The sequence below is a fragment of the Chiloscyllium plagiosum genome, unplaced genomic scaffold (genome assembly GCF_037043375.1).
Source record: "Chiloscyllium plagiosum isolate Xiang-an unplaced genomic scaffold, Cpla_swu_hap1 HiC_scaffold_2, whole genome shotgun sequence".
Taxonomy (NCBI): Eukaryota; Metazoa; Chordata; class Chondrichthyes; order Orectolobiformes; family Hemiscylliidae; genus Chiloscyllium; species Chiloscyllium plagiosum.
In genome coordinates, this window is record NW_028270140.1 from 17400102 (window position 1) to 17414151 (window position 14050).

At 43.0% G+C, this 14050-nt stretch overlaps 1 protein-coding gene across 6 annotated transcripts in view; it reads left to right on the forward strand.

Annotated features, from left to right (window-relative positions):
- LOC122564906 (methylcytosine dioxygenase TET2-like) overlaps window positions 1-14050 on the forward strand; it is a 189886-nt gene that overhangs the window by 123198 nt on the left and 52638 nt on the right. For all 6 annotated transcript variants that reach the window (XM_043720374.2, XM_043720365.2, XM_043720355.2 and 3 more), the window contains 2 exons: window positions 4447-4540; window positions 8160-8368. In XM_043720374.2, the coding sequence (XP_043576309.2) occupies window positions 4447-4540; window positions 8160-8368 (303 nt within the window). The remainder of the gene's footprint in view (window positions 1-4446; window positions 4541-8159; window positions 8369-14050) is intronic.

A 14050-nucleotide genomic window follows, 5' to 3' on the forward strand; every position in this document is an offset into this window, starting at 1 on the left:
GGATTGTGGGAAGAAGTCTACACAGACACGGGAGAATGTTCAAACTCCACACAGAGAGTCACCCAAGGCTGGAATCGAGCCTGGGTCCCTGGTGCTGTGATGTAGCAGTGCTAACCATTGAGCCACTGTACTGCCCCAAAATATTTGGCTGTTTGAATTCTGTGAGAAAGGCTGGATAGATTAAATAATGAATGGCTGGTTTTAGGGTTATTGCCTCAGTGTGAATGAGCCAGAAATTAGAACACCAACAGTAATTAGCCTTAATAAGTATAAATTAATGTGAACAACAATTTAGTATTCCAACAGGGTCCTGTAGTTTGACTTCTGAAAACCTAAACCAGTTGGTGGGTGGCATGGTGGCACAGTGGTTTAGCACTGCTGCTTCACAGCGCCAGAGACCCGGGTTCAAATCCCGCCTCAGGTGACTGACTGTGCGGAGTTTACACATTCATCCCGTGTCTGCGTGGGTTTCCTCCGGGTGCTCCGGTTTCCTCCCACAATGTGCAGGTTAAGTGAATTGGCCATGCTAAATTACCTGTAGTTATAGGTGAAGGGGTAAATGTAGGGGAATGGGTCTGGGTGGGTTGCGGGTCAGTGTGGACTTGTTGGGCCGAAGGGCCTGTTTCCACACTGTAAGTAATCTAATCTAATCTAAACTAAACATGACTAGAATCATAGAACCCCGACAGTGTGGAAGCAGGCCATTTGGCCCATTCAGTCCATACTGACCAATCAAAGAGCATCCCGCCCAGACTCAGACTTACCCCTGCATCCCTCACCCTTCCGTTTCACGTGGCAAACCCACCTAGTCTGCACATCCCTGGATAGCACGGGCAATTTAGCATGGCCAATCCACCTAACCTGCTCATTTTTGGATTGTAGGAGGAAACTGGTGCACCTGAAGGAAACCCACACAGACACGGGGAGAATGTCTGTGTGGAGTTGGAACAGTCACCTAAGGCTGGAATCGAACCTGGGTCCCTGGTGCTGTGAGGCAGCAGTGCTAACCACTCAACCACTGTGCCACCCCACTTACTATCAAAAGAGTTTTGGGTAAAAAACTGTAGAGAGACAAAGCAAAATTAACTGAGATAAGCAAAGTCCTGAGCAGCTGCTTGAAACTGCTGTTGGATCCCTTTAACATAATCAGACCTCAGGAAGGAATTAGCCAGCAGTGGGTTATCAGTGCACTAAAGGGAAATCTGACAACTCTGGAGGCGAAGGCAGCTTCATGAAAAAGATCAATTGTTTTTCCAGCACTGCTTCACAGTCAGGAAGAGCAAGAGATACTGCCTTCTTGCCCATCAAGCCACCCTGCCTACTAGCCATCTACAATCAGACCTACTCAGAGTGGACAATTTGCTACTTCCACTAGCAGGTATATCTGGGATCATTGATGCAACCCCAACTCCATCCCTGAGGATTGACCATCCTCAGCCCATCAAGATCAGACTCTCTCCAAAGGGCCCTAGCCCCTCCCTGTGATTGGACTCCCCCTCTTGGATTGACAAGCTGCCTACCCCTCCTCTAACATCCCAGGATGCGACCAAACCTTGTCTCCCACCAAGACCTGAGCTCCAAATATTTCCATGCTACCTGTAGCTCAGTTCCAGGTTCCTCCCTTGGCTGCAGCCTCCTCCAGAACACCACCTGCATGACAGGAAACCAAAGTAAGGGGTTGGGACCTTGTCAAGGTTGGGAACTATGTTGATAAAGTGAGATACATTATGGGGCATTGTCACAACAGAGAACCAAAACTCTAGCCCCTGTATATCTCTGGGCCTCTGTGTAACATTTATATAAATGCCGTGCACATATCTTTGGGAAGGAAGCACTTGCTAAATTGGCTGGAGGGGTTTCCTACAGCATTAAAGCTGAATGCTTCTGACTGCCAGTGTGAAATGTGGCTGGCGTGCCCAGTTACTGGTTGAATGCACAGCGTGCACCTGGAAGTCAGTTTGACTGCTCAGATTTCATCCCTGCAAAGCCACAAGCCCTTTCAGCAATCGTTAATTTTTGAGTGAAGTCTGTGCTGTCATCTTTTGTTTTTACTTGGCTTGAAGTGTTTACGTTTTGAGAGAGGAACTAACTTGGAAAGAGCTGAAGGTCTCTGTAAAAAAGATTGACTCACTTTACATGTTCCAGTTATGAATGGAAAGGGCATGGGAACTGTTACTGTGAGCTGGATGAGTCAACGGAATAATGAAACACAAGAACAAGTACACTTGGCTGGTGATTGGTCGTTCTTTCACATTTTGTCTCTGAATGGATAAGTGCAAGGCTGGACCTGTCAATGAATTATTGTCATCAGCAATTTCTGGGTTTAAGGCGAACATTTCTTGTGTAAGCAAATTACCCCATTTGGTAGCAGGGCATTTTAAAAATATTTTTCTTGGGCTGATCAACTTGTTTCTTTCTTTGACCCTTGGTGCGTTCAGATGGCTTTTTATGTAAAAATTCTTGCCTCATTCGGACAAAACCTTTGTTTCTTCACAATATGCATTTGCATTCTTTTTAGCTAGTACAACATAAAAATCTCATTATTTAATCTACCCTTTTGTTCTTCCTGCCCAGTCTCCCTTCCACTCTCTTAAAAGCACTTGCACTTCTTCAGTTTTTGATCTGAAGTGTTGACTATTTCTATCTACAAATGTTGCCTGACCTGCTGAGTTTTTGCAACTTTTTGCTGCCTTATTTCGGATTTCCAGCTGCCACAGGATTGTGTTTTCCTTTTGATTTTGCCCTGGATTATTGTGGTTGAAAGGCTTTTCTACCACCAATTTTAATCTGACTAGCCTATCTGACTGGGCACCACTCTTGTATCTAAGAAGGATTGGAAGATTATGGCTCATATTGCTGCAATTTCCACACTTACTTTGCAAATGTATCTGATTCGGTCCAAGTGACTTATCAACTTAAATGCATCCAATATCTCTAATTTCTCCTTTTCATCTTTTCAGTATGATTTTTTCACTATACTTTTGGTAACCTCTTCACTCTTTGTAAAGACAGAATGAACCTATTAACTTAATACCTCAGTCCTGCCCTCTGCTTTCACATACAGGTCCCCTTTTACAATTTTTGTGGGAATGGGAGACTTTTGGATTCCCACCTTTTCAATCTCTCGCTTTGTTCCTTTTATTTCCACCTGATCTTTCAGTTTCAGCCTGATTCTCACTTGTATTATTGACCTGATGGATCATATTCTCCTCTTACTATTTCACCTTACTGTCAATCACTTCCCTCAGCCGGAAAGCTTGGGCTTTTGCTTATTCCTACAAGCTTTCCCGTTTGTAGGAATGTATCGCGTTGGACCCGAACCATTTCCTGTATAGAAGCATCCCAATGTCTGTCCTAATTTAGTCTGCCAATAATTGATTCTAATTCCAGTACAGATATATTCTCACTTTGGTCCTTCTCAAATTAAGCTTATTTCCTCCAGATTGCTCCTCGTTTTTTTTCCATTGTTAACCTGAACCTTACGATGCTACAGTCAGAGTTCACCTACTGATGGTTAATTCCCTTGACTCACTGCTTTACTCAGACTGAGATTCAGCAATGCCTCTTTCCTCATTGGGCTGGAACATCCTGCTGAAGAAAATTCTCACTCATTTCAGTGTCATTTTCACCTTATGCCCCTTTACTTTATCACTATTCAAGTTTGTGGATAATCAATACGCTCCCATTATCACTTCTGGTAGAGTATTTGCATCCCTCTTTAATTGCCTTGCAAATTTATTTTTATTAGATTAGATTCCCTACAGTGTGGAAACAGGCCCTTTGGCCCAACTTGTCCACACCGACCCTCCGAAGAGTAACCCACCCAGACCCATTCCCCCTAATTAATGCACCTAATGCTATGGGCAATTTAGCATGGCCAATTCACCTAACCCACGCATCTTTGGACCTCCTCTATACTCCTCTACTTACTCCTCTATATCTTTCTCACTAGTTGATGGCCAACAGTATACACTCAGCAACGTAATGGTAACTATACTGAATCCTAATTAACCAAAGAGATTCTGTTTTTAGACCTGCAGGTCATCAGCTAATGCTTATTGCAGTGCTGTCATCAGATATTGAATGATAATACAATGCCACTAAAATGTGAGGTTGGACCATGTTGGATCTTAAGCCTCACTTTGAGTTGAATCCCATGAAGAGTTGGTTGCTGTGTCTCTATTTGGTTTGCTTATTTATGCCCTCCATTTACTGTATTTAAAACAACTCTGGGATAATGAAATACGTGGGGCTTCAATCCGCAGTCCTCTGTTGTAGTGACTCCAACTCCACTAAGAACTCAGTGTTGTTTAGGTACCTGTATACTCCAGACTCGTGCGGATAGAGTCAATTATCTTCAAAAACAGATTGGAAATCAAATGGGTAAAAGATGTTGCTAATTGGGTTACCTTGGTTAATCTTTGGAATAATGCTTTTCTTCCCTAGGTTGAGTGAGAAAGGCAGTGCTATCAGAATAGAGAAAATTATTTACACAGGGAAAGAAGGCAAAAGCAGTCAAGGATGTCCTATTGCAAAATGGGTGAGTTCTTCAATTATGTTACGCACCCAATATTTTCAACATGTGTCAGGACGATGCTGCTTCCACTGTTTGTATTCAGTTTTTAATTAAGAGACTGTATTGCATGGTCAGATGCAAATAAATGCTGGTAGCTGTTTATTACAATTACATTTGTTCATAGACTTTATTGGAGTTTAGATTAGAAATCTTTGTCAGTCAACTATCCAAAATGTGCAGCATTGTCCAAAGGACACCTGAGCAGGGCAAACAAATTATACGTCTTAAGAATCATTAATGAGCAACACAGAGTCTGGAGCAAGAAATGTGAGCTAGAATGTTGAAGTCAGTGCAATTGTGGATAGTGTGGAGGGCTGTTGTAGGTTGCAGTGAGACCTTGACAGGAAGCCGAACTGGGCTGAGAAGTGGCAGTTGGAGTTCAACCTGGAAAAGTGTGAAGTAATTCATTTTGAAAGGTCCAATTTGAATGCAGATTTCAGGGTTAAAGGTAGGATTCTTGCCAGTGTGGAGGAACAGGAAGATTTTGGGATCCAAGTCCATAGATTCCTCAAAGTTGCCACCAAAACTGATAGAGTTATTAAGCAGGCATATGGCGTGTTGGCTTTCATTAGCAGGGGGATTGAGTTTTTAAGAGCCGCGAGGTTATGCTGCAGCTCTACAGAGCCCTGGTTAGACCACAGTTGGAAAACTGTGTTTGGTTCTGGTCGCCTCATTATTGGAAAGATGTGGAAGCTTTAGAGAGGGGGAAAGGAGATTTACCAGGATACCACCTGGACTAGAGGGCATGTCTTATGAAGAAACTTTGAGGGAGCTAGGGCTTTTCTCATTGGAGCGAAGAAGGATGAGGTGTGACTTGATGGAGGTGTACAAGATGATGGGAGGCATAGATAGAGTGGATAGCCAGAGACCTTTTCCCAGGGCGGAAATGGCCACCATGGTGGGGGCATAATTTTAAGATGATTGGAGGAAGATTTAGAGGAGATGTCAGAGGTATGTTCTTTACACAGAGAGTGGTGGGTATCAGCACTGGTAGTAAAGTCAGATACATTAGGGAGATTTAAGTGATTCTTGGATAGGCACATTATATAATGAAAGGTTTGATCTTAGGGTAGGATAAAGGGTTTGCACAACATTGAAAGGCCTGCACTGTGCTGTACTGTTCTATATTTCTCTATTCTATGTTCAGTGTTGAATCAGGTATCGAGAGCAGCATAAGGAAGGGGTGGGGGGGAAGGGTGGTGGCAGCCGAAATTGCATTGGGAAAGAGAGATCAAAAGGAAAGGAAAGCATTTTAAGAATGTATTTGTTTTTAAACTTTCCAACAATGACTAATATCTGAAGAAATAAATGGTTATTTAAAGCTAATGTTGAGTGGCAGAGAGGTTGTTTAGCAATTATTAATAATTAGCCATTATTATTAATTAGCACAAAGTTAACAGTGTGTTTCCATGATTACACAAGAATGGACAGATCCCATTTTATATTTGGAGAGTAGTCTGCATTTGGATGTGCAGGAATTCATACTTCCATTTGTTTCAACATTGAGATTCTGACACAGCTAATTTTTTGTGGTGCAGCTTCTGGAGAAACCAAATAGCGACTCTCACATTCAACTGCACATGTGTAGACAAACAGATTTCCAGGGAAATATCATGGACTGCTGTTAGAGTGTGGATAAAGTTAATGGCTGTGGGCATCAGTTGAGTTTCTTAAGTTGCACCAATATGGATGAATGCTGAGTATATAATTTTACTCCAGGTACTGCTGTATCTTTAAATGATTTGCAGGAAAGTCACAGGTTACCACGTATCCAGCCTCTGCCCAGCTCTGATAACTAAATTTAAATGCCAGGAGTTGTAGGTTTCATTGGGGTGGTTATTTAAACACATTCCTTAGATCCACCCTTCAGGATGTATCCGTTCTGCCTTTCTGGTCATAGAGTCCTAGAGATGTACAGCATGGAAACACACCCTTCAGTCCAACTCGACTTTATCGACCAGATGTCCTAAGTTAACCCAGCTCCAATTGCCAGCGTTGGGCCCATGTCCCTCTAAACCCTTCCTATTCATATTCCCATCCAGATGCTTTTAAAATGCTGTGTTTGTACCAGCCTCCACTACTTCCTCTAGTAGCTATTATCATATATGCACCACACTCTGTGTGGAAAAAGTTGTCCCTTAAGTCTCTTTTAAATCTTTTCCCACTCACTTTAAACCTGTGCCCTATAGTTCTGGAATCCCCTACCCTAGGGAAGAACATCTTGGCTATTCACCCTATCTAGGCACCTCATTATTTTATAAACCTCAATAAGGTCACCCCTCAGCTTACAATGGCCCAGGGAAAATAACCCCGTCCTATTGTTTCTTTTCACTGTTGTCTTGGATTTTACATTGTGCTAACAGTTCACATTCATCAACTTTAGAGATTGTACAGTCGAATGTACTTGAGCCATTGGTGTGTAGGAGTAATACCCTGCATTGAAGCTCACCTGTTCCGATGTCAATGACCAGGCTGTTGTGTACCACCAGAACTTTACTGCCATGTGAACATATTCATCAAAATCAATCTTGTTTAAATGTTGCAATACAATGAGCGATGGATATGGGCATTGATATTACTGGGTCTAAATTCAGTCTTCACTGCCATTCCCATAATATTCTTTCTTAGATTAGATTAGATTCCCTCCAGTGTGGAAACAGGCTCAAGCAGTCCACACGGACCCTCCGAAGAGTAACCCACCCAGACCCATTTCCCTCTGACTAATGCACCTAACACTATGGCAATTTAACATGGCCAATTCACCTAACCTGCACATCTTTGGACTGTGGGAGGAAACCGGAGCACCCGGAACAGACAGTCACCCAAGGCTGGAATTGAACATGGGTCTCCGGCGCTGTGAGGCAGCAGTGCTAGCCACTGAGCCACTGTGCTGCCCTACATATTGTTTATATGAAACATTACTGCATTTGAAATGCAAAACAAAAATTAAGTGTTTAATCACTGAAAAGCCTTCATTTAAATAATTACTGATTGTAAAGTCTTGGGAAGTTTGTCTGAGCTAAATACACCATAAAAGAGAATTATCACTCTGTAAAATCTTACAACACAGGACAAAGCCATTCGGCCTATTCTGTCAATTCTACCTCTTTGAAAAATTCGTCCCACTTGCTTGCCCATCTCCACAGATCAGCAAATCTTCCTTTGCAATCATGCATCCAATTTCATCTGGAAAGTTGTCTTTAATATTGCTTTCACCAACATTTCAGGCAATGCATTCCACATCCTCTCGATGTAGAGGAAAAATTTCCAACATGCAGCACTTCCCCAACCCCTTAAAACAGCCACCACTCCCCAGCTTTTAGCTATCATGTGTTTGGTTTGAAATTGTGTCCAATTCAGGGGAAAAAAGCAATGGAGTGATAATTGAAGCTTATGGTTAGAGGTTGAAATAAAAGCTCAGTAGTTGGAGTTGAGATATAAATGCAACTGAATGGGGGAATAGATTTTTGAGGGGCTGGATGGCTATTCCTGTACTCGTGTTCCTGAATAATGAGTTAAAATGAACCTCTGAGAAGATGGAGGGTTGAATATTCAGTCTTGTTTTTTAAATCACTGACTCCAGGTGATTCGACGAAGCTGTGTTGAAGAGAAGTTGCTGTGCCTGGTACGGGAGCGAGCTGGCCATTCCTGTGACACGGCAGTGGTTATCGTCCTAATCCTGGTGTGGGAAGGAATCCCTTTGCAATTTGCCGACAGACTGTACGTGGAGCTGACTGAAACCCTGAGGAAGCATGGCGCCCTGACAAGCCGCAGATGTGCACTAAATGAAGAGTAAGAAATACAGAATTGTGCAATGCTTTGTACAGTTTCAGTGTCTCAGTCTTGTATGTAATTGGGCCAATTCAAGTAAGGTTAGAGGCTGCAACCTGGAATAAAAGTCATCAGTGGTGAGCAGGTGAAAGGCTGCCCTGTTGTTAGGGCCCTGTGTTCAATAGCTTGAATCCAGCATGGGCCCATAAAACCAGACGGATCTTTAGGCAGGATGGTGTAACCTTGGCTCTGTCCCCACTCGGCTCTGTGAGCTCTGAATGCTGACTTGGAGCTCCAGTTTCAGAACGGGTGCTACCCTCCAGCAATTTACTTCAACAAGCACGGCATAAAAAACCCAAATTCTTCAACGCTTGTCCTTGCATTTTGAAGATTGCAAAATCTAGCAGAAAATCGGCAACACAAAAAGGCGACAGCAGCAAGTGTTCATTTAGCTATGTTGTGTTCTCACCACGGCCCCTCATTTGGCTGATGCATAGGGTATAGCTAAGTTCTAATTCTGGGATCCACAAAAATCAGAATAGACTGGGTTCCATGCTGTCAGAGCAGCATTGATGAATGCACCTTTCAACAGCATAATGTGAAAATAAAGTTTGATAGTCTGATTGGGAACCTTGTCTCCATCAACCAAGTGCACAATATCAGTGAACAGCAAAGAGTAGATCACAGGCCAGAACCTCAAACCATTCACTCATGGTGCTGGTTCCCCATGCACTGAGTCTGAAAACATTACAAATTTATGCCCATACTTGGTTGCATATTGTGAGGAGATGAATCCCCCCTTTTCCCCGCCTTTTACTTGTTAGCAACAAAAGTTCCTGTAATTCAGTGCCAGAAGTAACATGGTGATAGCCCTTAACATCCGGCAGAAGTGAATCTTACACAAGATCATTGCTATTTGATATGGAAATACAGTGGGGCATGCCAATCCACATCATTTTCTCTACGTGTAGTCAAAACTGACACTGTTTTTCAAGTCTTTTTTTTCCCTCGCTTTCCACAAATAAGAACTGCCAACTGTTTCGTAAAGTTTGAGACTTATGCAGTCAGATTGATTTCTAGTCCACCTTTTTAGATCATGCTCCTACAATTCATATAATATGGGGAAGCAAGGTTATTCAACAATATTCAAGTGCCTGGAACTAATCCCTCCAAAACTCCTACATTTAGACCAGAAAGCACTGTCAATTGGTCCCTAGTTGTCTGCAGCTAAGCTTCATCCCTCCAAAGCAGTGTTTCTCAAATGTTTTTGTCCACGCACTAATGAAGTGGTGCAAGAGAACCTGCAGATGAGCTACTGATCCCATCTCACCTGCTTTCATATGTGAATGCAAGGAAAAACTATTAGAATGAAAGGGAAGGACGCTGCTGCTTTTGGTGAGACACTAATGAGTAAATGTTGCTCCAGGCCTCAGGAGCTTCAGTCTGTTGTCAGGCTCCTCATTCAACATTCCCTATTTCTTGTTTTCAACCCCACAAGCGTAGAAAATTTTATTTTGCAGTGGCACGTTGTCGGGAATGGCAGCAAATGTTTCAGAGCTATCTTGGATAATCCGGGGTATTTGGACCATATGCGAAGTCAAGAGTCTGTCAAACCTTCCATCTAGCATTAGCCTCAGTGACCAGTAATTTGGATCAGCCTCCAGACCATCTGGAAGGCCCTTGTGCACTACTTTTACTCTAAGGACCACTTTGTGAACCAGTGCTCCAAAGAATCCATGCAAGGCAAATGCATCAGTACTGTTCCTTGATCAATAGATTCGGATTGGTAACTTTTGTACACCAATCCAAAACTAACTTTGGTTTATCTTGCAGGCCCAGTTGACTCAGTAGGTAGAGGATGAAGCTTCCCAGTTTGTATGATAAAGTGAGGGGCATGGAGATGAACAGTGGGAAGCAAGATGAGGAAGATAGGGTAAAATGGGAGGGGAAAGATTGTAGAGGTGAATGGGAAAGGAAATGCTGGAGGAACAGGACATTTTTTTTGTGTATAATGGCTAGGATTCCCTAGTACTGAATCCACCCAATATTTCCAGTCCCTGACATTTTTCTCCCACAGTGAAAGGAAGTGCAATGTTCTGATCTAATGCTATAAGACCATAAGATCATGGGAGAAAGGAACAGGGTAAGTTATTTGGCCCCTTGAGCCTGCTCCACCATTCAGTAGAATCATGGCTGATCCAACATGTCCACCTTTTGCCTTTTCCCTCATAACCCTTCATTCCCTACTGACCAAGAATCCATCTATCTTAGTCTTAAATGTATACAAGGACTCTGTCCCCACAGCTCTCTTTGGCAAGAGTTCTAAAGACACTCAGCTCACAGAAGAAATTTTTCCTTACCTCAGTCTTAAATTGGCACCCCTTTATTCTGAAACTGGTCCTAGACTCTGCCAGTAGGGGAGACATCTTGTCTAACCTCTTAAGAATCCTGTATGTTTCAGTGAGACCACCTCTCATTCTTCTAAACTCCAATGAGCACTGTCCCAACCTGTTTAGTCTTTGCTCATTCGACTGTCCCACTGTACCAGAGATTATTCTCGTGAACCATTTCCAAACTGCCTCCAATATCTTCCCTTAAATAAAGGGACTAAAACTGCTCTCAGTACTCCAGATGTAACCCTGGATGAATCAGGACATACAGAACCTGCTAAAAATCAGGCATGAGGCCTTCAGATCAGGAGACCCACTCAAACATAAGGAATTCAAGTAAGACCTTCGTAGGGCCATTAAGACAGCCAAGGACCAATACCGATCCAACTAGAGACCCAGACAGACACCCGGCGACTATGGCAAGGACTGAATGACATCACAGGTTCTAAAAAGAGACCGTGCAAGATAGCAGATGATGACACATGCCTCCCAGATCGTCTCAATGCCTTCTGTGATCACTTGGAGCAGAATTTTGGGGGAGAGGTAACACCTGTTCCAACAAGTCCTGACAAACCTACCCCAACAGTCACTGCATCAGAGGTCAGATCAGTTTTCCTTCGTGTGAATCCAAGGAAAGCAATGGGACCAGACGGAGTATCAGGCCATGTACTCCGAGCATGTGTAGATGAACTGGCAGAGGTCTTCACGGACATCATCGACCTTTCCCTGCATGAGGCTACTGTCCCTGCCTGTTTCAAGAGGACCAACATCATCTCTGTGTCTAAGAAGGCTCATGCAGCATGTCTCAATGACTACCGCCCAGTGGCCCTAACTTCAGTGGTCATGAGGTGCTTTGAATGGCTGGTTATGGCATTAATCAACTCCAGCCTCCCCACTACTCTTGACCACTCCAATTTTCCTATCGGACCAACACATCCACGTCAGATGCCATATCACTTGCCCTTCACTCCTCCCTAGGACATCTTGACACGAAGAGTAAGAATCTTACTCATTGAAGGCTGAACTGTAGTCAACACTATTATCCTCCTGAAACTGATTACTAAACTTAGTGATCTCGGACTAAGCCCCATTCTCTGCAACTGGATCCTCAGTTTCCTGATCCACAGGCCGCAATCAGTGAAGATTGGGGACAATATTTCATCCTCACTAACACTCAACACTGGAGCCCCCCAGGGGTGCATACTCAGCCCCCTACTGTATTTACTGTAACCCTCTACTGTAGCCATGACTGTGTCACCAAATACCAGACTAATGCTATTTACATGTTTGCTGATGACACCACCACAGTTGGTTGAATCTCAGATGGTGACAAAATAGACTACAGATGGGAGGTGGAAAACCTGGAAAAAAGGTGCACTGAGAGCAACCTAGCTCCTAATGCTGGCAAAACCAAGGAATTCATTACTGACTTTAGGCAGGATGTTACTTATGTGCCCCCTACACATTAACAGCACAGAGGTGGAAGGAGTGGAGAGTGTCGAGCTCCTGGGAGTGGTCATCCACAACAAGCTTTCTTGGACTCTTCATATGGATGCACTGGTCACAAAGGCCCAACAATGTCTCTTCTTCCTCAGACAGCTGAGGAAATTTGGCATGACAGTGAATACCCTTGCCAACTTTTATAGGTGCGCCATCAAGACCATTGTCTGGATGTATCACTACCTGATATGGCAACTGTATCATTCAAGATTGGAGACGGTTACAGAGATTGGTGAACCCGGCCCGGACAATCACAAAGACCAACCTCCAATCTATAGAATCCATCTACCAGGCCCTCTGTCAAGGAAAGGCCGCCAGCATTCTCAAAGATCCATCCCACTCTGGCAATGTTTTTCTACAAACTCTACCATCGGGGAGAAGGTACAGAAGCCTGAACACACGCACCAGCCGGTTTTGGAACAGTTTCTACCCTACTGTTAGAATAATGTATGGTCTCACAAACTCTTAACATTCGCCTGCACCTGTGTCTTTTGTTTTTGCTGCTGTTTACCTATTATTTACTATCTATGCTACTTAACTATGTGAACTCTGCCTGTATGGCTTGTAAGACAAAGCTTTTCACTGTGCCTCGGTACACGTAACAATAAATTCAATTCAATTCAATTCAATTAATTTCGATGTGGTCTCCCCAGCACCTTGGCACGTTCTTCATGTTGTATATCTCTGCTCCACGCAAAAGGTTAAGTCATAAGGTAAGAGTCCACGGTGCTGGAGGTAGTATATTTTCATGGGTAGAGAATTGGCTGATGGGTAGGAAACAGCAAGTGGGGATCAGGAGTTAATTTTCAGGTTGGTGACCTGTAATCAGTGGCACTCTACAGGGATCGGTGTTAGGATCCTTACTGCTTTCAATATATATTAATGATTCAGAGGGAGGAAATGAATGTATTACAGCCAACTTTGCAGATGACACAAAAATATAGGTGGAAAGGCAAGTTGTGAGAGGGATATAAAGATTGACAGAGATATTGATAGGTTACATACATTGCAGTAAGACTTCCCTTCTCTTATACTCCGACCTCCTTGAAAAAAAGGCCAGAATTCCATTATCCTTCTTGATTACCTGTGCACTAGTTTTCTGTGTTTCCGTTTTTCATGCACAGTCCCTTTGTGTTGCAAACTTCTGCAGTTCTCCATTTACATAATACTCTGTTCTTTAACTCTCCCTTCTAAAATGAGGAAATTCACAGTTCCCACATTATAGTCCATTTGCCATGTAACCTATCAATATCTCTGTCCATCTTTATTTCCCTCTTGCAACTTGCCTTCCACCTATATTTTTGTGCCATCTGCAAAGTTAGCTACAATACATTCACTTTCTCCCTTTAAATCGTTAATACATATTGTAAGTAGTTAGGATCCTCACACTGATCCCTGTGGAATGTCACTGGCTGCAGGTCACCCTGAAAATTAACTCCTGATCCCCACTTGCTGTTTCTTACCCATCAGCCAATTCTCTATCAATGAAAATATACTACCTCTAGCACCGTGGGCTCTTACCTTATGACTTAACCTTTTGTGTGGAGCAGAGATACACAACATGAAGAACGTGCTAAGAATTCAGAAACATCTAACCTCCTGATGTCAAAAATTTCCAATTATTAATTTTAACAAATATTAATCTGTATATTGAGTTCTTTTTCCTGTTTATAAATTTTCACTCCTAATGAACATGCTCTGCAAATGGTACCAAGTCATTAAGCATCACCTTACATGTACTTTACCCCCAGCAATCTCCCATAAGGCCCAACTCCATGCCAGTCTTTTCTCAAGCTGAAGCATTATTAGTCTA